Below are 27,630 nucleotides of genomic sequence, written 5' to 3' on the forward strand. Positions count from 1 at the left end.
ACATTAGGTGTAACACTTGCCAAACAGTGTATACCTCAGGTTGCATTAATTATGTTGATTATATTCGTTATTGTCAGGGTTTGTTAGGTACAATTAATGCACTTTGTGTTAGGACACATTGAGGTTCAGGAAGAAAATATATAGAACATTATATCAGGTTGTGTATTTACATTTGTTATCAGATAATTAGTTAACCTAAACAAAATACACTGATATCACACCAGTCCCCGTTACCTCAGTGTACAATAGGTCACTACCAACATAGAATATGATCACATCAATTCTGATTCAGCCTTGGGTTTTGACAGTGTTAGAGCAATGGGCCATGATCCTGCATAGGAATGACTGTTTAGATAGCTGTATTCCTTGTCTAGGGAATAATGCTGATGATGTAGTCTATGATAGGTTTTTATTGACAGTAAAATCCCTATACACTCTTCCTTATATCAGTTTTGATATAGCCATCAATATGCAAAAATGAAGATATATTGACCTTTACACGGACATTTGGCATATGTATAAAATAATTTACTTGTTGGTGTAAGTTGGGAAGGAGGAGGGAAATATATAGGAACAAGGCATCGCGAGGGACAAAGGCAACAGAGATGAGGATTCGAGTATACATATCAACAGTTCAAGATTATAAAGAATATTGACAGGAGTATATAAAATTCATGAATGTCACCATGGATCATCTGTAGTAGAATGGCCAATCCTTTTGATATTGGATACATAATGACAACATCAGTAATGTTGAGGTATTGTTACTATACTTCAGTACATGTATAGACAGGCTCTTTTAGACTGGATATTCATGTACTATTCCTAAATAGCCTGTTGTAAGGTCTTTTACATTAAGGACAAACTTTGACCCTAGTTTGGTCATTTTTAGTATCCTCTAATAGATTGGTTATATCTGCTAAAGACAAATAGACCCTCATTTTACCCTTCATTGATTTTCACCAAAAGAATTCTTCTTTGGAGCTAGGAGCTCGAGCCAGGTGTGGACAGTAGCTTATAAATAGCTTTATGAAAATGTTCCCAGCTGTTAGGATTTGAAGTGCACAGGTACAAATTGATATTTGAAGTGTCTAGGTAGAAATCTGTTGGCATTTTTGGTGACCTTTCTGACATGTCCTGATGTCTGTAATACATCTCTATGAGTCACAGAGAGTGAGGACCGTGATGTCACATGTCCTTTATAGGCTTCTGTAGTAGGGGAAATATGAATGAATAAAGCGAGACTTTGAACATTTTGTGGTTTGTCAACATGATGTCATGTGTGGTAAAGGTCAAGGTCATTCACATCAGGGAACTTTGTAGCATGTCCCCACTGTACTCTGTGTTATTGTGTTGTAGATGTTTATTTGAACCTGTAATCAGATTGGTGAAGTCGTCAGTTCCCTATGTGAATCAGAATTGATACAGAAATTCTTCAGCTGTCAACAATTGTGATGAAAACATAACATATGAAGACTGAGTCGCACCAGTACAGCTGGATTGGCCTGAGGACCAGAGGTTTCTACTCTGGCCATCTGTATCCTGTCTCCCATATTCTGTTGATAAAACAATTACCAGCACCTAGAGCTAGATTATCTCATACACAAGTACATGCACCCATAAGAATTCCTAAATTGGGAGTGAACACTGGTCTTATAAAGGCTATTTGAATATGAAGAAATCAGGGACTTAATTACCTGTCTGCATTGTAGTTTAGGTAATTAAATCTTACGCATGCATTAATGTTAAAATAATTATGTTTGTAATGCTTGATACAGAGACACTAGAGAAACATTTAATCTGTCATGCCCGCCTCCGCCTTTACGTTTCTGAAGGTGAGAATTATACAGTGTGTGCTGTGTATATAAAACATACAGAGTGATGTTATCTTCAATCAGTAACAATATTTATTATTCATCAGCGGCATTAATTAAGCTCTGGGGAAGGTTATAGTTTACTTTAGAGATGTACTATGTGTAGGAGTGATAGGTTTAAACAGTGATAAATCAGGCTGGTATTGTATTGTACTATACAGGGAAATCCAAGGATTGTAGCAAGATGTTGCAAACATATGTTAAAAAAACACCTGAGTTCAAGGTTGCTTCTTGGTTGTAAATCTGTACAGGCAGTAGATGTCATGGAAACAGGCAAACGACATCCAGATAATATAGCTCCTATTACATATGCAACTTTTTAGAGATAAATAATATTTCATAACATTTGTTATCAGCACACAAAATAATATTTCATAATGTTTGTAACCACCACACAAAATAATATTTCATACTAATTTTTTTAACGCCCCAAAATAATATTTTATACTGTTTTTTTACCGCCCCAAAATAATATTTTATACTGTTTTTTTACCGCCCCCAAAATAATATTTCATACTGTTCGTTACGTATACCACCTCATAAAATAATATTTTATACCGTTTGTTACTGCCAAAAAAAATTTGATCAATATTTTATATAATTATACTGCAGTAGATTTTAAGGTAAGCTTAGCTATTGGATGTGTTGTTATTATTCTTAAATCATGCACAACTACTGGTATATCATATACAAATATTGATAAGTGAATTGTCTGTATGTCAGTCTAGGTAGGATATTTAACACTATATTTAAGGATATTATGTGAGAAAAGAAAATATATGTATGTATTGATAACATCAACTTCAGGAAGTTGTTGACATTATGACAGAGTTAGGATTAAATCCTGTAAAATTTGTTTTGAGGCCAAGTTTTCACCAGGTGAAATTAAAGCAATTTATAGCATACAACTTCATTTTGAGACTTAGGCGAGTTTTCCTTCGACTTATCTCACAAATGTTTTTTTATTACAGGGTAAAGACAGATAGTATATGTAATGCCAATAAAAGCATGTGGTGTGTAGGTTTATAACATCTGTATGTACACACTATCAATAATTTATTCACAATCAACATCTATTCAAACAGTTTTGTGTGTATTATAGAAGTATAGTTTTGAGGTATCATTCCCCTTTGATTTGCTTTTGAGACTTCAGTTGTTTCTGCAACACACACGACTTTTTCATTAAGAATACAATATATTATCCGTTAAATTATACAGTTTTGTTATGTGACTGTAATTTAAGTATTGAAGTTAACTTATTATTTGATCAATGTTGTCGAAGGTCTGGTCCCTGAACATCTGTACTCTGTTTAGGCCTGGTTAGATATTTCCGTTGTCAACTCTTGGGCTCCATGTTTAGGTTAAATATTTCTATACAATCTGTTCTATAGACATTTGGCTCTCTCATGAAAGTTGTTTTTGTACAATCTGTTCTTCACTACATGTGATTTTCTGCTTAGAGGATGGAGGTCATGGTTGAGTTAAACTTGAATAATGATGAAATTCCGAGCTGGCATCTGTTTTAGCTATCAGACAATGCCTTGCCAATATAGCACTGTAGAATTACTGCATTCCTTCAAATTGATGTTACCGCCTCATCAGTAGGGCTGGCCTTACTAAATAGATGGAGTGGATAGAGTGTTGATCTACACTGACTGTATCATTGTTAATAGATAGTTAGAAATACAACCACTTTCAGTAAATTTCTAACCTTGAGCAGTTGATAATTAAAGAAAATATTCTTGCAAGAAAGAAATATTTTTAAAGATTGAAAATGGTTGCCAGGTGATTAATCTAACAGTTGAAGGGCTGGTAGATCTGAGCAGATTTTCTGTAGACCAGTTTGGATATTAAATTCATATATATATATTATATATATCTTTTGTTCTTTATATTATATATATGTATATATTTTTCTTTATATTATCACATATATATAAGAGGCTTGACTTCATTGTAAATGGAAGCTAGATAGATGTAAAATAGCCATTAAGTATAGGAGCCGCTAATGAATACCAGAAGTAAACAGAGATATTTTGGAAGCTGTAGTCAGAAATTGTAATTTTGTTTTGAAGATCTGAAGGTACACAGAGACAGTTAATGGAGATGGGGGAGCCACCGAGGTTTTTATCCACTAATTAGGCATGAGTGCGATATAACCATGAAAGAGGTAGCGAGGTAATTCCTCACCAAAGCCACGCTGCCCTTATCAGGACTTTGATAGCCCTTGCCAGCTCAAGATCGGTATACCCATTCCTTCATCTTCTGTAACAACAGATGCTTTACTCCTTATGAACCTGGTATTTATGTACAAATTGTATGTGTTTCAAAATGATATCAGTCTTCAGAGATTCCGGACATGACCCCATGATTAACATGTATGTGTAAAGCAAACCATTTGTGATTGCAGTATTCACTCCTGTGTTTAAAGTGGCATCTACAATAGCTGTTTGTAGGTTATCATATATTTTAAAGGATACTACTGTTGGATAAATTGTATGTGGTTGATTAGCCGGTTACAGATGCTTCAACCTGGCAGGCAGATGTGTTTTCTGTCAAGAAGCTACAACTATATACCGTTGATTCTCTGTATTCTAATCAAGTGTAGGCAACACAGATTTCATATGTCAAATTACAAAAAAAAAAAAGATTGAGATGGTAATCCTAAGTGTGGTATGGCTCTGGCATGTGTAGATCTTGGGAATCTATAAAGCACCAACTATTTCAAGGCAGATTTTCAGTAAAATAGGTATATATCATCAAATGGCAAGATCAGAAAAAATGACACACAGAGATTCGAGCATTATCATTTTTATAAACATTCAGTGTGTATATATAACAAGCTGATTTAGATTCCAGCAAGTCAGAATCGTTTAAATATATCAAAAATATCAGCATTATATATTTTACAACAATTGCGAAAACAAATTATATCAACTTGTATTAATTACTCTTGTTGGCATTAATTGATGGAAGAGCACGAGAGGTTACCGTTCAAGAAACTGGACTGCCTTCGAGAGAACCCACGGGTTGGGCAGCTAACCCTCGTACCTTTTCACATTCGATTCAGGAATCATTAAATGATTGAGTAAAGCGCTATCATGTGTCAACCTGGTAGACATTACAATGAAATAGCATTTGCTAACATTTCTTTCCTGAACTGCAATAAAAATGGATGAGCTAGCTAACTACCAGCTATGGGCTTATTGCTGGTTAATTATGGTTATTGCCAAATTTAATACTTTTTTAAGTAAAAAACAAAATCCAGATAAAACATGCTATGTCTGTTTGCTCATTTCCTATATTTAATAGCAAATGTAATCAAAAGCACATTAAGCAAATATTAATCTGTTGATCTGCAAATGAAAAGGAAAGTTGTGCTGTATACTTTTTGATTTTTTGTGTGATGAATAATGTCATGCAGGGCAGTTCCTGAAGCTTGAATAGATCACAAACCTTGACCCTCTTAAAGCTGTGGTGATTTATCATTATCGTGTGGTCCTGTACTTGAAGGGTGTCATATTTTGCACTCTGTGGCTTCACAGCTGTATCAGTCATTATACATAGTGTATTAGGAGACAGTGTTTTCTATAAGTCTACCTATGGAAATATAACATTTTATGCATAATTAATGATAGAAAGATTATAATGTGGGCAAATATATGAAAATCATTAAATGGTAGACAATTTGTGTTCAATACTTCATGTTGTTATGCTAATTTTGCATCAGCTGTACAGGCCTTTATGCTATTTCTGTCCCAAAAAAAGTTGTATTCAGTAGTCTTAAAAATGTCTCCAACATTCCTACTCGTATTTGGTGGTCTCCGAGGTAGACTTTGTCTCCAACAACCGTACTCGTATTTAGTGGTGTCCAATACAAGAGGTAGACTTTGTCTCAAACAACTTTACATATATATATTAGGTGGTCTTCGAGATGACTTTGTCTCCAACATCCTGGCACCTACTTGGTGGTCTCCAAGGTAGACTTTGTCTCAAACAACCTCACACATACATGGTGGTCTCCAAGGTAGACTTTGTCTCCCAACAACCTCACACGTACATGGTGGTCTCCAAGGTAGACTTTGTCTACAACAACCTCACACGTACTTGGTCTCCAAGGTAGACTTTGTCTCCAACATCCTCACACATACTTGGTGGTCTCCAAGGTAGACTTTGTCTCAAACAACCTAACACCTACTTAGTGGTCTCCAAGGTAGACTTTGTCTCCCAACAACCTCACACGTACATGGTGGTCTCCAAGGTAGACTTTGTCTACAACAACCTCACACGTACTTGGTGGTCTCCAAGGTAGACTTTGTCTCCAACATCCTCACACATACTTGGTGGTCTCCAAGGTAGACTTTGTCTACAACAACCTCACACGTACTTGGTGGTCTCCAAGGTAGACTTTGTCTCAAACAACCTTACACGTACTTGGTCTCCAAGGTAGACTTTGTCTCCAACAACCTTACACATACATGGTGGTCTCCAAGGTAGACTTTTGTCCCCAACTACCTCACACATACTTGGTGGTCTCCAAGGTAGACTTTGTCTCCTACTACCTTACACGTACTTGGTGGTCTCCAAGGTAGACTTTGTCTCCTACTACCTTACACGTACTTGGTGGTCTCCAAGGTAGACTTTGTCTCAAACAACCTTACACCTATAGCTACTTAGTGGTCTCCAAGGTAGACTTTGTCTCCAACAACCTTACACGTACTTGGTGGTCTCCAAGGTAGACTTTGTCTACAACAACCTCACACGTACTTGGTGGTCTCCAAGGTAGACTTTGTCTCCAACATCCTCACACATACTTGGTGGTCTCCAAGGTAGACTTTGTCTACAACAACCTCACACGTACTTGGTGGTCTCCAAGGTAGACTTTGTCTCAAACAACCTTACACGTACTTGGTCTCCAAGGTAGACTTTGTCTCCAACAACCTTACACATACATGGTGGTCTCCAAGGTAGACTTTTGTCCCCAACTACCTCACACATACTTGGTGGTCTCCAAGGTAGACTTTGTCTCCTACTACCTTACACGTACTTGGTGGTCTCCAAGGTAGACTTTGTCTCCTACTACCTTACACGTACTTGGTGGTCTCCAAGGTAGACTTTGTCTCAAACAACCTTACACCTATAGCTACTTAGTGGTCTCCAAGGTAGACTTTGTCTCCAACAACCTTACACATACTTGGTGGTCTCCAAGGTAGACTTTGTCTCCAACAACCTTACACGTACTTGGTCTCCAAGGTAGACTTTGTCTCCAACAACCTTACACGTACTTGGTGGTCTCCAAGGTAGACTTTGTCTCCAACAACCTTACACGTACTTGGTCTCCAAGGTAGACTTTGTCTCCAACAACCTTACACATACTTGGTGGTCTCCAAGGTAGACTTTGTCTCCAACAACCTTACACGTACTTGGTGGTCTCCAAGGTAGACTTTGTCTCAAACAACCTTACACGTACATGGTGGTCTCCAAGGTAGACTTTGTCTCCAACAACCTTACACATACTTGGTGGTCTCCAAGGTAGACTTTGTCTCCAACAACCTTACACATACTTGGTGGTCTCCAAGGTAGACTTTGTCTCCCAACAACCTCACACGTACATGGTGGTCTCCAAGGTAGACTTTGTCTACAACAACCTCACACGTACTTGGTCTCCAAGGTAGACTTTGTCTCCAACATCCTCACACATACTTGGTGGTCTCCAAGGTAGACTTTGTCTCAAACAACCTAACACCTACTTAGTGGTCTCCAAGGTAGACTTTGTCTCCCAACAACCTCACACGTACATGGTGGTCTCCAAGGTAGACTTTGTCTCCAACAACCTTACACGTACTTGGTGGTCTCCAAGGTAGACTTTGTCTCCAACAACCTCACACGTACATGGTGGTCTCCAAGGTAGACTTTGTCTCCAACAACCTCACACGTACATGGTGGTCTCCAAGGTAGACTTTGTCTCCAACAACCTCACACGTACATGGTGGTCTCCAAGGTAGACTTTGTCTCCAACAACCTTACACATACTTGGTGGTCTCCAAGGTAGACTTTGTCTCAAACAACCTTACACGTACTTGGTGGTCTCCAAGGTAGACTTTGTCTCAAACAACCTTACACATACTTGGTGGTCTCCAAGGTAGACTTTGTCTCAAACAACCTTACACGTACTTGGTGGTCTCCAAGGTAGACTTTGTCTCAAACAACCTTACACGTACTTGGTGGTCTCCAAGGTAGACTTTTGTCCCCAACTACCTCACACATACTTGGTGGTCTCCAAGGTAGACTTTGTCTCCAACAACCTTACACATACTTGGTGGTCTCCAAGGTAGACTTTGTCTCCAACAACCTTACACGTACTTGGTGGTCTCCAAGGTAGACTTTGTCTCAAACAACCTTACACCTATAGCTACTTAGTGGTCTCCAAGGTAGACTTTGTCTCCAACAACCTTACACGTACTTGGTGGTCTCCAAGGTAGACTTTGTCTCAAACAACCTTACACCTATAGCTACTTAGTGGTCTCCAAGGTAGACTTTGTCTCCAACAACCTTACACGTACTTGGTGGTCTCCAAGGTAGACTTTGTCTTTAACAACCTTACACGTACTTGGTGGTCTCCAAGGTAGACTTTGTCTTTAACAACCTTACACATACTTGGTGGTCTCCAAGGTAGACTTTGTCTCCCAACAACCTTACACATACTTGGTGGTCTCCAAGGTAGACTTTGTCTCCAACAACCTTACACGTACTTGGTCTCCAAGGTAGTCTTTGTCTCCAACAACCTTACACATACTTAGTGGTCTCCAAGGTAGACTTTGTCTCCAACAACCTTACACATACTTGGTGGTCTCCAAGGTAGACTTTGTCTCAAACAACCTTACACATACTTGGTGGTCTCCAAGGTAGACTTTGTCTCAAACAACCTCACACATACTTGGTGGTTTCCAAGGTAGACTTTGTCTCAAACAACCTCACACATACTTGGTGGTCTCCAAGGTAGACTTTGTCTCAAACAACCTCACACATACTTGGTGGTCTCCAAGGTAGACTTTGTCTCCAACAACCTCACACATACTTGGTGGTCTCCGAGGTAGACTTTGTCTCCCAACAACCTCACACATACATGGTGGTCTCCAAGGTAGACTTTGTCTCCAACAACCTTACACATACTTGGTGGTCTCCAAGGTAGACTTTGTCTCCAACATCCTCACACATACTTGGTGGTCTCCAAGGTAGACTTTGTCTCCAACAACCTTACACATACTTGGTGGTCTCCAAGGTAGACTTTGTCTCCAACAACCTTACACATACTTGGTGGTCTCCAAGGTAGACTTTGTCTCCAACAACCTTACACATACTTGGTGGTCTCCAAGGTAGACTTTGTCTCCAACAACCTTACACCTACTTGGTGGTCTCCAAGGTAGACTTTTGTCCCCAACTACCTCACACATACTTGGTGGTCTCCAAGGTAGACTTTGTCTCCAACAACCTTACACATACTTGGTGGTCTCCAAGGTAGACTTTGTCTACAACAACCTCACACATACTTGGTCTCCAAGGTAGACTTTGTCTCCAACAACCTTACACATACTTGGTGGTCTCCAAGGTAGACTTTGTCTACAACAACCTCACACATACTTGGTCTCCAAGGTAGACTTTGTCTCCAACAACCTCACACGTACTTGGTGGTCTCCAAGGTAGACTTTGTCTCCAACAACCTTACACATACTTGGTGGTCTCCGAGGTAGACTTTGTCTGCAACAACCTCACACATACTTGGTGGTCTCCAAGGTAGACTTTGTCTACAACAACCTTACACATACTTGGTGGTCTCCAAGGTAGACTTTGTCTCCAACAACCTTACACATACTTGGTGGTCTCCAAGGTAGACTTTGTCTCCAACAACCTTACACCTACTTGGTGGTCTCCAAGGTAGACTTTTGTCCCCAACTACCTCACACATACTTGGTGGTCTCCAAGGTAGACTTTGTCTCCAACAACCTTACACATACTTGGTGGTCTCCAAGGTAGACTTTGTCTACAACAACCTCACACATACTTGGTCTCCAAGGTAGACTTTGTCTCCAACAACCTTACACATACATGGTGGTCTCCGAGGTAGACTTTGTCTGCAACAACCTCACACATACTTGGTGGTCTCCAAGGTAGACTTTGTCTACAACAACCTCACACATACTTAGTGGTCTCTAAGGTAGACTTTGTCTCAAACATCCTTACTTGTATTTGGGGATCTCTGAGGTAGACTTTGTCTCCCAACAACCTGACACGTACTTGGTGGTGTTTCAAAGAAAGACTTTGATCTCTGAGGTCACACATCAACATTAATAGCCTCTAATGGTTTTGCATTTCACTGCACATTACAATAGTTTACTGTCTGTAAGTCTCATAGTTATAAATCACAATACATCTATTGAATCAGTGTATCATCTATCACCCTAAAGTATTGCCTAAACATTAGTCCTGTGTGTCATACATAGAGATCACTCTTTAAATTGTACGATTGTCTCCAATCACTTAAAATCCTAGAAATATTAGTCTCACCCTCAAAGGTCATGCATCCTTGTGTAAAAGATATATCTTTTTAATCCCTAGACAGATTTAGTTCATATTGACACCATAATATGACAGCATGTAATTCTACATTTGATTAGATTTTGGTGGTCATTGGTCAAGCTTAAAGGTCAAAAGTTAGATTTTGGTGGTCATTGGTCAAGCTTAAAGGTCAAAAGTCACACTTTTGAAAAAGCTTAAGACCACTTTTGAAAAAGCTTACATACAAGATATCCTTGTGAGGCCTTGTTTACCATGCTTTCATTCACATAGAACTGGGGGCATTTATCCTGTTATAGACGTTTTCTAGGTTTATATATAAATAATGTTTTCTAGTTTAGAGGGCAACTTGTGGGGATAGTGTTGATTAATAGCATCTAAATTCAGTGTTGCACATGTGTATATGCACTTGTATTGTTTTATAAGTTGATACAAATGTAGCAATTAATCCACAGTTTATATATATAGTGTATACCACAATGTCTCTGGTTAGTTAAGGCTCCCTCATACCATTCTTACTGCAGAACTTAAAACTCCAATACTAACCTTGTAAAAAGGCTGTATTCATGCATTCATAAAGAACCCCGGTTATTGAACAACTATTAGTAAAGTAGGTGTATGCTGATCAGTTGTCTGTTGGTTAAGAACAAGGTCATTTGGATATCTGTGGTAATTGTATGATACAACTGACTCAGTATGAGGCATGTTTAAAAGAGTATTGGATCCACATGAATTGTTACAACAAGGAAGAACCATGTATTTGTATACTGCACATGTACATGTATGATTTAAATATTTAATCATTTGTAGGGGTGGATATTTATAGATCGAGTGTAACAATGATGGTGGAGAAATGACCATACTGTATGATTTTAATATGTACACTGTAATCCTTTGTAAGGGTGGATATGTATTGGCTCTATAACAATGATGGTCAAAATACGACAATGACAGTATGGAATAAGTTTTGATGATACGACTGTAATATGTAATCACTTGTAAGAGTGGATATATATAGAGTATATACGTAACAGGGGTTTCTCCTTCCTCCTTTGTAACCTGGTAACCTCTCATGCTTGATTAGAGTCCTATAAGATAAATCTTCCAGATACTTTCCAATCAGTTGTGGAAATTTTCAAAAAACATCGGGAGTTGTTGGGGAATACCTGGTTTGTGTAATTGAATATGTCTATATTTACATACCAGTACATGTAATCAGCAGTGGTTTATGTGTCGCTATACAAACAGGAAGTTGTCCATCTCTCTTTGTAAAAAACCTTTGTTTAAGATTATAATGTCTATAGAGGCAATTCAGCTTGAAGTGTAAATCGACTGGCTTGTTTTAACAGGTAAATAATGTACAGGTGCTGTATATTTACTGGCTTGTTTTAACAGGTAAATAATGTACAGGTACTATATATTTACTGGCTTGTTTTAACAGGTAAATAATGTACAGATGCTGTATATTTTAAATATGAAGTGAGAGCAACAAATAACAAAAAAGTTCTGTATATAAACACAAATCTTATTTGACCAGTATAAGTACCCTGTTCCATACTTAACAACAAGTGCCTCTTGTCCTGTGTCTGTCCAAATTTAAAGTGTCTGATCCTGCCAATAAACCTGTGCCTGTTAATATAATATGGCCATTCATATCTATTGCAGTTCAGTTATAAAAAATCTTTTCCTTTTTTTCTGCAATAAATACACTATATTTGTTAGCTCAACTTGGTTTATTACAGGGTAAATATGGTTATTCAAAAATGACTAGGTAATAATTTTTAAAGGTTGTGCTATCATTCTATTTTTCCTTATTTTCAAAAAAGGTATATTTTTAGATTCAGACATCATCAGACCACATCTCCTGAGGGACAAAAATGATTTGTTAAAAGAAGAAATTGTTGGGCTACTGTACATGTATTTAAAATAATCCCCTGCCAATAAAAATTAGCCCCTTCCTTATTTTTGTATGATCATCAAATCAAAAATAGTGAGCTTTAAGTGATTCATAAATAAGCCCTCCCCAAACTTCACTTCTAATCTTTTACACTAGAGGAGGATGATTATTTGAGGTTTAATACAGTACTAAACCTTTACACTAGAGGAGGATGATTATTTGAGGTTACATACAGTACTAAACTTTTACACTAGAGGAGGATGATTATTTGAGGTTACATACAGTACTAAACCTTTACACTAGAGGAGGATGATTATTTGAGGTTTAATACAGTACTAAACTTTTACACTAGAGGAGGATGATTATTTGAGGTTACATACAGTACTAAACCTTTACACTAGAGGAGGATGATTATTTGAGGTTACATACAGTACTAAACTTTTACACTAGAGGAGGATGATTATTTGAGGTTACATACAGTACTAAACCTTTACACTAGAGGAGGATGATTATTTGAGGTTACATACAGTACTAAACTTTTACACTAGAGGAGGATGATTATTTGAGGTTACATACAGTACTAAACTTTTACACTAGAGGAGGATGATTATATGAGGTTAAATACAGTACTAAACCTTTACACTAGAGGAGGAGCTTACTTTTAAACTAGAAGGGGGGAGGCTTATTGCTTATTTGAGGTTTAATACACTACTAGACTTTTTAACTATAAAGGGGGAGATCTAGAGGCTTATTTGAGGTTAAATACACATGGGGGGGGGGCATATTTTATATTTTGAGGTTAAATAATACAGCGCTAAACTTTTACACTAGAAGGAGGGGGGGGGGGGGGGCTTATTTGAGGTAAAATACAGTACTAATCTTTTACACTAGAAGGGGGGGGGGGGGGGGGGGTATTTGTGGTTAGATACATTTACAGTACTTAAGAATGGGACTTTAATGTTTGAGGATAGATGCAGTAGTTATTGAATATTTTAGGAATATAAGAAATTAACAGGAAAGTCACACAGTATTTCTGGGATGTAAATAAAAACCTGTAAAGGTTAATGTAGCTTGGATCAAAGGTCGCAATGACATTCATAAGCCTGATAATGCCACAGCTGGCCAGGTGATTATGTACAGGTCAGTGTGAATTTTATAAAGGTTCTTATGAGATCAGGATGTTTTCCTGTAGAGAAAGATGGTAATAATCCATATTAAAGAGTTAATAATTTGGGTAATATCTAAATGAATAATAAAATTGTGATAGTTTGAAGGAAAATGATATTAAAATCTCCATTTTTACCCTTCAGAGAATATGATTATGATATCAAGCACATAATTCACAGTTTTGAGCAACAGGAGAACAAATTCAGCATTTAATAGCAGTTATAGACTTGCGTTTCGTTTCCAACTGTAGATTTGACCAAATTTGATATACAGTATGACAAAAAGCGTCAGGTTTATCAGTGATAACAATGGAGTAGACTATTGGGAGTAAGCTGTGGTATTATTGAGGTTTCATTGTCATGTGTAATTATGAAGTTCTCTCACAAAAGCCCTGATACTTTAGAAGCAGCTGCTGCTGACTGGTAGATACAGGGGAAGGATGATTGTGAGGTATTACATTGATCCAAACAGACAATGATTTCCCAGTCGAGGAAACCACCCACACAATCCAGAAACATCAAAACCATACATAATAGTTTTCCTAGAAGCAAGTAAAGTTGTAATTTTCTTGGATGGAAAAAATAGCTAAATCAAGTCTATTTCATTTGTTTTTAGCTCACCTACCTGAAGGGCAAATGAGCTTATATTAGTATGCTCTGGTGTGGCGTCCGTTGTCCATCCGTCTGGCTTCAACTTTTCCTTTTAACAGCTTCTTCTCAATAACCAAGAGGTCCAGGGACTTGATATTAAGCCTGTAGTATGCTGGGTGAAAGGCTACAAAGTTTGTTCAATTGAATGACCTTGACCTTCATTCAAGGTCACATGGGTCAAATAGGCTGAAATCTTTAAACAACTTCTTCTCAATAACGAAGAGTCCAAGGAACTTGATATTGGGCCTGTAGCATGCTGGGGATGAAGAGCTACAAAGTGTGTTCAAATGAATGGCCTTGACCTACATTAAAGCTCACAGGGGTCAAATAGACTAAGATCTTTAAACAATGATTTCTCAGTAGCCAAGAGACTCCAGAACCTGTTATTAGGTCAATAATATGCTGGAATGAAGGTCTGGAAAATTTATTGACATGAATAAACCTAACCTACCCTGATATTTGAACAAAGTGGTAATCAGCAAAGTATCTGCAGAAATGACCGAGATCAACTTCAAAGTTGCTGTAGAGCCAGGTGAGTGATACAGGCCCATTGGGCCTCTTGTTGGTAATGTATATGGAGTAAATCTAATTACCCTTGTATAGAAGTCCATCTGCCCCCTTTTTACCAAAAGTTATATAGGACCATGGTAGGAAGCCAAAGGTCCTAGTGGATCAGACATGTTGTAATAAGCATTTACATAATCACACAGAGTAGATAACATGTAGTAATTAATATATATAAGTGCCCTATATAACATGTAGTAATTGATATATATTATATAAGTGCCCTGTATTTGTCTGGTCCTTAAATTTGATTTGTCTGGTCCTTAAATTTGATTGTGACACTGAAAATTTATTTTTCTAATTATATAATTGAGAGGCTATACTGATTTATACACCTGTTGTCGTAGCTTTCTACAGGTTATCTTTTTAAGTATATAAAGCTCGATCATTAGAAAAAGTCTTCAAAATGTTTGTATGATTTATACAAAGGTGAATTGGGAAAATTCTACTGATGTTTTCTAATTAAAGGTGAATAATTGCTTGCATTTATGTATTTTCTATAAGGCTACTAAACTAGCCTATGAGAATTTGTGGCATCAGTTTTTAGAATTCCTTTGGATGAGCAGCAGGAATATTATTATTGAAGTTAAGGTTCCTGATGTCATTGTTACTCATTATTGTTTTAATGTTAATGATGCAATCATCCAGAGAAATCAGTGAGTCGCGACTACAGGCATCCCAGAATGCATCAGGTAACGACACAATTACACATCGTAATTCTCTGGGCTTAGTAATGACCTGACCCTGGAGAAATGCTGTTATGTTCTGTTACGATTTGAACGATGAGGTACCATTTGACACGTCATTTAATTTGTACCAATAAGGAAATGGAAGACTCCTATTATGAAAAGAGTTGATATGTTTCTGCTGTTTGTGTAAATAAAGATTTCATATAGTCAACCTGGGACTAGAAATCATTGTGGCATTTCTAATCTTGACAGTACAGATTGTATTTGACAAGTAATTTGGTGTTCAGCATTGAAGATTATTGACATTGTTAGATCTATTCAGTGCTGATTCATCACTGAATATTGTTTGTAAAGTTTTCAGGTCCCAATTTCATTATTATTAATGTAAGGAAATTTCTTAACTTAATATTTTTGATAGGAAAGCAAAGATAACAGAATTTCAGGGAAGTTCCATTACTTAGAATGTTTTCCTTAAATAAAATCATGCTGTTATATGAAAAAAAAAATAAGTTCAGGAATTAAGTTGAGGAATATTGACGAAACTGTGGGAGCAGCAATGCCGATCGACCGACTAATACAGATGGTTTGTTAAGTCAAAATAGAAGTCTATCTGATGGACAGGTCTGCTCTGATTGGTGGATTCCATCGTCTGCCGATCTGTAGTTGTTGGGTCTTGTGTTGTTTGGTCTGATCGGATGATTATTTTTGTCACCTGATTGGTGAATTTTTAATGGCATCATGGGCATGTCTAATAAAGACTGTGATTGGTGTGCACACATTAGGCCTGGGGATGAAGATTGGTGTGCACACATTAGGCCTGGGGATCAAACATGTTTGTTTTTCTATAACAGTTATTGATATCGCATTTGGAATTCGGTCAATAGCATGATTGTAAGTTATCAATAATGTTTTGGAAGTGATGTAAACAAGTCCTGTAATTGTTTTGTTTGATGGCTGAGGTGGTTTGAGGACACATCAAACTTCACAGGGGATTCCTCGCCTCATTTAACCTTCCATAGAAGTGGTGGTCAAGGTCAAGGTCATCATCACGTTAAAGTTTCAGTATATATTGATACTGGTCATTTTACCATTGTTATGTATACCCCATCATAATGGACAGGGAGTACAGAACATACACATCAGTCCTTTATATAAATATTTCAATCACCAGATGCATGTGGTCAATTTTACACGAAAATAATAAGAATACCAATATATAATTAACATATATTTCAATAAAAAAGGACCAAAAAATCACACAGCTGTCCTGCAAAAAGTCTGGTAGCTAATTCATAGACTGTCTGTGAGAGGATGTTAGTATATATACACTGACCTGTAGTGGACATGCATGGGCTTATTTCTAGGTATTGGCTTATTGTCAGAATATTTGATAATAATTAATAAAATGATGTTTGTTTCTATAGTTTCTAGTTGTGTACATGTACGTCACACAAAGAGGGAAATCGATAATAAACCAGAAGGTCAGCTGTACACCCACATTATAAGCCCTCTAATTAATGTATTTTTTTTTTTTCAACAAACAGAATTACTACCTATCTGTTTAAATGAAGTATTATTTAGTGGGAAATGTTCCGTATGTCAACAAGACCAAAATTCTGTGCAGTATGTAATTATATATAACATGGCCAATGTTCAAACTGAAAATAAAAATGTGCCGGTAAAATGATTATGTGTCATGCTGATCAATCAGTGTATGTATGGTGCTATGAATGTTGGTGGATTTACCTGTATAAAGTTTACAGGTGATCATGATATCAACAGGTAGTTGTTCTCAATGCAAGTTACACTTCCTCATTCCACTCTTGTTCTATGGGTACTTAAAGCATTGAGGCCTGATGCAGCAGTGGTACGGGTGTACCGATGTGTGGTTACTTCCCTAGCTACTCTGGGTAGTTCAGGTGTCCTAGGGAGCCTGCAAGACCATAGACTATCTTATGCTGTTGTGTCTTTGGGCAAAATTCTTTACTCTTATTGCATCGGAAGATGGGGCAGGGGTGGTCGAGTGGTTAAGGTGTCCCGACACTTTATCACTAGCCCTCCACCTCTGGGTTGCGAATTCAAGACCTAAGTGGGACAGTTACCAGGTACTGACCATAGGCTGGTGGTTTTTCTCCGGGTACTCCGGCTTTCCTCCACCTCCCAAACCTGGCACATCCTTAAATGACCCTGGCTGTTAATAGGACGTTAAACAAAATAAACCAAACCAAACCAAACACTGTAAGACATGCAACAGGCCTTGGGTTTGTTATTCAGAGAGACAATCACCAGCTACTACACGGAGACCATGTCTCAAAATTACCCTGGTTTGTTCATGGGGCTATATATAAACCCAGGAAACATAAAAACAAATTATTGTGTAGTGAAGTTAACAATCAAAACACTGTACACAGTAATAAGGGCCTTTGTTTCTTTGAACAATATTTACCTATTATTTTATATACTTTTGTCCAGTGGTTCAGGGAAGGAAGCATTTACTTCCCTTTTATACTACTCTCTTCTAATCTCACTTCCTCTGATATTGGTATCATTGTAGGTTTGTTTATTGTCTCCTTGTAGTAGTTGGTGACTTCCTCATTAAACAGCTTACAGGAGACCCATTGCATGCTATCCAGAGCAATTGGGGTAAAGTGTCTTGCCCAAGGACACAACCTGGACAGTACAGACCAGCTCATTTCTCAGCTTCTCGAGAATCAAAAACCAAAAATTTATTCCAGAAAAATATAGAAGAGTAAGCATTCTATTAAATTACATTCTCAAAGGAAATAATTTATACATCCATTCATAGTAGATATCTCATTTTGAATGCAAGAAAAAAAATCAGGTGTTTTAAGAATTTTAATCACACTTCAAATATCTTCATTAATAAAGTATATTTTCATGTGAAATGTGACAAAAGCTTCATTATAATGTATCTATTAAAGCTTTAAAAAAGAGTTCTGAATATTCTGTCATTGTAAAACATGAATACAAATTATTTGTTTTCAAAAATGCTAAAATTTTCATAAAATAAAATGTGTTAAGAAAACAGCTACATTATATCTTGAAGACAAAACATGGACATATTTAAAAAAAAAAAAAAAAAAAAAGAAAAAGAAAGAAAGAAAAGATGATTTAAAATTCTTCAGATGATGACTGCATGTGTAGACTGATTAGGAGTTCACCTGTATATGGGATAGGTATAGAGTAGAGCCATAATCAATACAACTAGAGGTAGATTCCATACCAATTGCATGCAGTTAGGTAATATTTTACATGTTCAGAGTTTTGAAAAAAGATATGACATTGTCATATACTTGGTTTAAAGCATAGATTCTAAGCTTCTTGGAAATAAAAAGATAGGAATAAATCAATAGCACTAGTTTTGGTATGATATGACACAGAAAATTACCAATTAAAAAACTCATAGTGCAGAATATCGAAGAAAAATAATGATGTAAGAGACATGTACAGGTGCTTTGTAATGGCAGAGATTGTGGAGGTAATATCTCAGGTATTGTGATCATGGTGGCCATGGAATTACTTTTGACCTATAAATATATATATAGCAGTAATTATGTATTGATGGGGAAAAAGCGAGTTAAAAACAGGCCAAGTTGTATTACTATGATTGTATTGATCCCCAGCCTGACCGGGGTGTGTTATAGAACCATCAGGAGTAATGTGGTCAGGTTATGGTACTGGCTGCAGAAGCTCAGGTAGTTTTACATTAACGTTTGTCTAGTTTTACATTAACGCTTGGGCTAGTTTTACATTAACGCTTGGCTTGGTTTGTGGGTGAGGAAAGAGCAATACCACAAACAGTTTTGTCAATAACTTAAGAAGTATAATGTGTATTTCAGAACAAAAGGAATGTCGTCTTCGATGAAATTCCAAAATTTATGAGGTTACAGTATACTGGTGTTGACAGAAAAAAGGATGCTCATGTTTCTACTGTATTTATCTTCAACCATGCCCCGTCCCCTAGTGTAAAAGTTTAGTACCGTATTTATCCTCAAATAAGCCCCTTACTTAGTGTAAAAGTTTAGTACCGTATTTATCCTCAAATAAGCCCCTCCCTTAGTGTAAAAGTTTAGTACCGTATTTATCCTCAAATAAGCTCCTTACCTAGTGTAAAAGTTTAGTACCATATTTATCCTCAAATAAGCCCCTTACCTAGTGTAAACGTTTAGTACCGTATTTATCCTCAAATAAGCCCCTTACCTAGTGTAAACGTTTAGTATCGTATTTATCCTCAAATAAGCCCCTTACCTAGTGTGAAAGTTTAGTATGTACCATATCTATCCTCAAACAAGCCTAATCTCTTATTGTAAAAGTTCATTACCATACTTATCCTCAAATAAGCCCCCCTACCATGGTGTAAACATTTAGTACCATATTTATCCTCAAATAAGCCCCCCTACCATGGTGTAAACATTTAGTACCATACTTATCCTCAAATAAGCCCCCCTACCATGGTGTAAACATTTAGTACCATATTTATCTTCAAATAAGCCCCCCTACCATGGTGTAAACATATAGTACCATATTTATCCTCAAATAAGCCTCTTACCCTAGTGTAAAAGTTGAGTACCATGTTAATCTTCAAATAAGCCTCATCTCAAAATGTAAAAAACTTATTATTAGAATTTGGAGAAGGATTATTTTGTGAACCAATCTCACCTTGCTATTTTCAAATTGATGATTCTGCAAAAAAGAAGTTTGGCAGGCTAGGGCTTATTTGTGGATAAATACAGTATCTATAGTTGAAAAGTTGATTTACTAGCTTTGCATGGCTAAAGTAATTTCTCCTTCATCACATCGGTAAAATGTTTGGACCTATTCTAAGTCTAAGATGATTTTATCCTTAGGAAAAGTGCATATTCTTTACAGTACCAGCTACCTGTCTATAACAGAAGCTGCTGGTCACAAAAAACAAGAGTATGCTTCATCGTATCATTTTATACCATTTTTTGGCTTGATACAAAACAAGAACATCGCTATAAACATGTGAACCATTTTAGATTTATTGTAATAATGAGTGTGGTATCATAAAATACCCTGGAGTAACAACAGATTTGAATTTTAGTTGTAATCAGACATGCATAATGCATATATGTATGTGTTAGCTATGATAAATACATCTCTGATGAACATTGAACAAGAAAATATAGATTTCAATACTATTTAACATAGAATGCCAATTTCTTTATCTAATAAAATTCTGATATCCATAGATATCAAATATACATAAATAATGCGGGACTTGTTTGGTTAATCTGTTTCCTGTATTGATTACAGAAGATATTTACATGAATGATTAAATTACATGATTTATATATACTGTTACTGAAATTTATGTGAACATGATTTCTGTGGGTTGAATATACTGTAAACAGCGACTTCGGTTCTAATACTGCTTTGTTGTTTAATTTTGTTGGTTTATACATGTACACAACACAACAAACAGTACTGAAAAGTGAAGTTCCAAAATTTATTGAATGAACCTATAACTTGTTCAGGCTTAATTACATAAACTTTTGGTATTCTTATAATTTTGTTAGGCTAAATGTTGGTATCTAGTCCTGGTTGGAATATATTACAGGTGCATGAATTGATTAAATTTTTCACATCACTACCTTGTCTAAATCTACAATAAACATCTATTCATTTGTGTGTGTGTATATAAGCATATGATGTATATCCACAGAGATTATATTTCATGTTTTAAATATTTGATTTGTTTTGGTACTATATTTAATGGCTCGAATACATGTATAGCAAATTTGTACTTCCTCCTCCTTACATAACACTGACTCATATCAAAATCTGACTTACATGATTCAAAGAACCATGCTACACCTGTATATAAAATCAGGTCCCACTCACTACATTGTGTGTCCACAACCTGGAAAATTGTACAAATGATGGATCTGACTTCCCGAGGGGGCCTGGGGGTGGAGCCAAAAGGGGTCAATTTGGCTATATTGATTTAAACGACTACTTCTCTGAAACCAAGCAGTGGATATCACTCATATTTGCATGGGTAGCATCAATATGGGCTGGGGATCCAAAAATGTACAAATGATGGGGCTGACCTCCTGGTGGCTGAAGAGGGAGGGTTTCTTTTAGATCCTTAACTGGAAAATAGGTTGTAATATCATTCAAATAGGAGTTTTTGTCATATTTGGTGAATTATCCAGGTGAGCAATACAGGCCTCTGGGCCTCTTGTTAAGAGGATGCCTGGAATTGTATTGGGGCCTCTAGATCTGTATTCTCACTCTAGAGTTATGAACTTTCACCTGTAAATTAAATTCTATGACCTTTGACCTTGATTATTTTTTTTCGTTACAGGTTGGTACAGAGGTGTGTCCCTCCACCAGAAAGGCCCCAAGGTAGGTAGTCCTGGATACAACCTTTCAGGTTGTAACTGATGTATAGACATGGCAAATTATGTTTTATCTCCTAGCTCTAAAACATAATTTCAGTTTAATATTATCTTAACTTTAATACATTATGTACAAAGCTGGTTTGAGTTTCTGCCCAATCAAGGATGGTTAAAGGCAGAACTAGATTATGTCCCCTGAATGAAGGGACATTTTTGGTTAGTCTCGTTATATAGTGTAGATATGCTGATAGTAAGTCTGCAAACCAAAGTTGTTCTGTGCTCCATATTTAACTTTTAATTGGTGATTGTTAGGAGTGGTTAGCCTGTTGTCAGTATAATAAGACAGGATTATGTGTTACTAGAAGCTATGTTCATGTCATAACATTTCAGTGCGATCACACTATAAAATACTCCTGAAATGGCCTCATGATATATATGGACATCATCTTCATATGGCCTTGGCTGTTGTGAGGACATGATCCCAATAGTATTTCACACTATACCACCTGTACAGATCAAAGCCTTTAAAATAATTTAATGTATAAATCTGTCACTATTAAGTACTTTATACCTCAACTCTTGTCTTACCAGGTGATGATTTTATTTTCTGGCCCAAGTTTGTATTGGCAACATCACATTGAGATCATTAGTCTTGTATCAACATTACTTCCTATCATTAAAATATGACTATGTGAGGTAATAATGATTTTTACTGGGTTTCTTATTGCTTAGGCTGTCCTAATTTATGGGGTCAGAATCGAAAGGTGAAAACTTAAATCCTCACTGCAGTCATTCTGAGCTTCAGGGTCCTTTACATCAAAGTAAATTAAAAAAAGGGGGGAAACGTTAATAGGCTGACCTTGATTCACAATAAATAACCTTGTTTTATAAGGAATGCTCATGATTCAAAAGGAATAGTCAGGCTTCAAATTGATTTATTAACTTTCTGAAGGAGAAGTTATAGGTTTCAGAAAGATTATATAGGTGTCAAATTGAACAGTAAGGTTCAAGTAGGAATTGTCAAATATAAAGAACAAATGCAATTTCAGAATTAAGGCACTGTTAATTTTCAAAAGGAATGGTTAAGTTTTTGAAGGAAATCTGGATTTTCTGCAACATTTTCTTCTGGTTGGTTATTATGTATATATGATAGAAGTTTACAACCAATTTGAATACATTTTTGTATCATATTGGTTGTGTTATATAAATTCTATCATAAATCTTCTGGATTTTCTGGAACATTTTCTTCGGGTTGGTAATGTAAATATGATGAAAGTTATATAACACAACTAATATGACTATCATATTGCTTGTGTTATATAACTCTATCATAAATCTTCTGAAGGAAGTGGAGTTTCAGCCTTTTAAAGGTAGGTTATTTAGGTGCCATAAGGAATAGTCAGGTCTGCAGCATGAGAACACTATACATGTCACTCAAAGCTTGGAAAACTTGGATGAATATTGCCAGGATCCCTATAAAATCTCGGGGGCCTGTTATTGGTTATTGATAGCTTACAGACCTGTTGGTCAATTCTCTCACAGATATTGTCACTGGTCACTATAGTCTGTTAACAGCCCCATGGTCAGTCATCATTTGGACATTAAACACTGTCCTGGACTACAGAACTGAAATCAATATAGTGCTATAGCTGATAATTGAAAATGTATGTATTCAACTGATTCTGGCCACAAGTGCTGTCTTTACTCTCCAGGGGACATGTGTTTACATTTACAGCAGGTTGTGTTTTATCATTATTGTCATGTTTTTAGACATTGATCTTCAGTGTTATCCATATGGATTACAGGCAGTTCTTACTAAAATGTCTGTCTGGTGAACCAAGTTTTCAGGAAGTCCAGCCGTCTATACCTAGATAGTGTCATCACCAATCATTGATGACCGATAAAACTGGGGGGACTATATAAAGGTTTCCTTCCTATCTGTCTGTCATCTTTCTGTCCATCCGTCCACTCAGATTTTCTCAGCTATGCTTCAAGGTATGTTGCTGAAAGTTGGTGTGTAAGTACCTTCAGTATGAGTAGCTACAGATCAAGTTAGATTTTCAAGGTTTTTGGGTTAAGGTCAAGGTCACTGTTATTATTTTTAGCGGGGTCTGGTAGGTTGCTTTAGCAATACTCTCAGAATGCTCGTAATGTCTGGCGATATCATTACTAGTTTAAAACAGGCTATAACTAGGATACCAATCAACAAACTCAGGGTAAATTCAAAAGATAATTACCTAACGAAATAAAAAAAAAATCCTTGGAAAGTAATAATACCAGATTAAGGTCATAGGTTGAGTGCTATTGGAACTTGGGTTAGGTCAAAGGTCAAATGCCAAGTAACAAAACCAGAGTAAGATCAGTTGTGTATTGATAGAACTGGAGCAAGGTCAAAGGTCAAGTACCAAGTAACAGAACCAGGGAAAGTTCAAAGGTGAAATACTGATAGATAGAACTGGAGTTAGGTCGAAGGTCATGTACCAAGTAACTGAACCTGTGTAAGGTCACAGGTGGAGTACTTGTAGAATTGGAATAAGGTCAAAGGTCAGGTACCAAGTAACAGAACCATGGTAAGGTCAAAAGTGGAGTACTATACGTAATAGAATTGAAGGTCAAAGGTCGAATACATAGCAAGAGGTATGTTGCTCTGGTAAATATCCACCCCTATGTAACTTTTACTTGCTTTGTTATGAGGACTAATTCATCATGACCTGATTATTGTTACATTACTAAGTGTATACATATTTCCACTGGGTATAATTAACATGAGATGGTTATGGATTTTCCCAGTAAATGGCTGCTATTTCACTGTGTGTAAGCTTAGAAGTAAACAGCAGTGCTGTAAGAGGTCAGCGGTCTCACAACGTAATGACCAATTCTAAATGGTCAGACATTAGCTGGACAAGATGTGAAATTGATTTGGTATATATAGTAATGTAACAAAAGTGATGAGGATTTCATCAATGACTTCAAAACAAATTAAATATCAATATCAATGCTAGCTACAGGTCCTTGTCCTTCACAGTCATAATCTTTGTTGTTGTTATTTACTTGAAATGAATCTTGAGTATTCCTGAAATATCGGTTAATTTGATGGTTTATTGTCCTGTGAACAGCCAGAGTCATTTGGTGTGGGGGTAGCTAGGTGTTGATACATATACTCCTTCACATAACAGTTAACATGCAGAAGGCCTGTTTCATGACACTTAGAGCGATTTGGGTAGTCCAGCTAAAAACCAAAACCATGACAACTCTACTAAGGTTAGGGTAAAAACAAAAATTACTGGGTGTAGAGATCTGACCATATATCTCAGGTCTTTACTGGAGGTGTATGAATCCATTTCACTGAATTAAATAAATAGTTTTGCGATTGTAAACAGAGAAATCTTCAATCATATTTCATGAATTTTCCTCTTTCCACTGTTTCCTACTGTGGAAATGTCACCATCAATAAAAAAAATCCCGGCGTCAGGGAATTATCACCTACTCGGGTTAATAAATCTTTATATTCACCTGAAAATAGGTCAATAGTTGTAAAATACTGACCGAGCTATGTCTGTCCCCAGAAATATCAGTGCAGGTTGTGTTCGAATATACCAACAAACATACAGCAAGCATTAATACTGGTGTCAAATCTCTTACTGAATCAAATAAATGAGAAATTTGTCGAATATCAATTAATGATAATAATATAAGTAATAGTAGTAATATCTATTGTTGATTACAGGGTTACATTGTTCTTGTTAAATAGTGTTCATACTGGCTTTCGTATAGATGTATAAATTGTTGACTTTATTTTAAGAAGTCTCGAAGCTGTACCACATTGGTGAGTTGCTTAATCACAGAGCACTCTTTGCTTTGAATTTAGTCACTGTGGGTTATATATATAATTAATTTTTTAAAGGCTACAAGTCAGTGATAATCAATACTACAATTTATCTTATTGAATATTGGAAAGTTGGTCCACAGGTTTCTTTATTATAAAGAATTCATCTTAAAAATAAACCAAATTGAACGTGAATCATTGTAATAAACCATCAGAGCTTGGTAACTGATAAGAATATTGATATGTACAGCCATAAAATGTTCATTTTCTTATCAGAAATAAAATTCTGACTTGTTTGGAAATTTACAATAATTCAATAGCGGTTACCAGTATTTGTCAGAAATGAGGTTTCTTGTACTATTATGTAATTTGTCTGCTGAATCAGAGAAATATTTTCAAATTTAAAAGTGAGTTATTGAATAAGATTGCATTGGTACTACGTTGTACCATTTCCATCACAGTAATCAGTGTTCACTTTACCGTTTTATTTCGATTAGCAGTAATCTTACTTCAAGCTGAAAGTGCACTATAAATTATGGTTGCACCATTGCAATCAACTAGTATTGTATAAAATGACAAATATTGAGGATGTACCAATTCATCACTGCGCTGATATGTTAAAATTTGGAAAAATGCTAAAGTAAGTGAGCAAAAAAGTGTCAGTGTTTACTGTATAATATAAAACGGAAAGTGAAATAGAGACAGTAAATGCTATGGTTCTGTTATATGTTAAGTGGTTTGTATTTTATGGGGGTGAACTATTTGGCTTGTAAAACATGCAGGTGTAAGCTGGGTTGAAATTGGTAAAAGCTTCTCAGCTTTATATTACTTATAATCCAGAAACTGCACATCTTATATTCTGTGTCAGTTATTTCATACCCAAGAGTTCTTTGCTTTGTCGATATCGCTTCAGTTGTAAGCTTACATATAATCATTTGGTTTGGTTGTAGTTTACCTGTCAGGGTATTGTATTTCATCTCTTTTGACATAAACAAATAAGAAATAAAAATGCTGTAAAATAAACTCATATTTTCATCTGTAATATTGGGTCATGGCCTTTATTATAGTTATCACCATCAGGTTCACATTCTATATACAAGTGACAAAAGGAGATCACCATTTGTGTTATCTGGTTCACTATATGTCACAAAGTAGGTCACCATGGGTTACTAAGTAGGTCATCAAGAAGGTCACCATAAGGAGTTACTAACTAGGTCATAAAGTTGGTCACTATATGAGTTACTAACTAGGTCTCAAAGTAGGTCACCATATGGGTAACAAAGTAGGTCACCATAAGAGTTGCTAACTAGGTCACAAAATAGGTCTCCATATGAGTTGCTAACTGGGTCAAAAAGTAGGTCACCATGAAAGTTACTAACGATGTCACAAAGTAAGTCACCACCAGGTAAGTCACCATTTGGGTTACTATCTGGATCACTCGAGGTCACAATGTTACTGTCCTAGACATGACTGGGGTTTATAAATGTAACTCAATTTAGCAAGAAGTCAATATATATGTCACTTCATTTGTTGTATCTTGTTCAGTCATAACAAGTCATGATATGGGTCAGTGAGCAGATCATATGACCAATGGGTCCCTATGTATAGTAAAAGCATCACAAAACTCTAGAGTTATCATAAATCTATATTTCTTATTATGAATTGCTATTGATACTTCCCCATCACAATGAGTAGTGTAGAAATATATACATGTACTTGTGGTATGACTTCCTTCCATGGATCTGTCCATGTGTGTGTATAAATTGTCCATGCATACAGGAAGAACATGACAGCATTCAAATCAAGAAAAGTTATCCATCGGCAATAATTAAATTTTGTAACTTGTTCCCATTTCATAAGTGGACAGATAATAAAATATTGATTTTGAGGGTCGGAAGTAAAAGGTCAAAGTCACTTTTAGGGCAAAATAACCAAAAAAAGTCGTCAGCATGATTTAGAGTTAACTCTGCCATGGATAATAATCTTACTCTGCTTATGTCACT

General features: G+C 36.3%; 1 protein-coding gene across 6 annotated transcripts in view; it reads left to right on the plus strand.

The window, feature by feature from the left end:
* LOC117330492 (dedicator of cytokinesis protein 3-like) overlaps positions 1-27,630 on the plus strand; it is a 181,857-nt gene that overhangs the window by 16,998 nt on the left and 137,229 nt on the right. For all 6 annotated transcript variants that reach the window (XM_033888798.1, XM_033888802.1, XM_033888799.1 and 3 more), the window contains exon 3: positions 21,768-21,808. In XM_033888798.1, the coding sequence (XP_033744689.1) occupies positions 21,768-21,808 (41 nt within the window). The remainder of the gene's footprint in view (positions 1-21,767; positions 21,809-27,630) is intronic.

Source organism: Pecten maximus, chromosome 7 (assembly GCF_902652985.1).
Source record: "Pecten maximus chromosome 7, xPecMax1.1, whole genome shotgun sequence".
Classification (NCBI taxonomy): domain Eukaryota; kingdom Metazoa; phylum Mollusca; class Bivalvia; order Pectinida; family Pectinidae; genus Pecten; species Pecten maximus.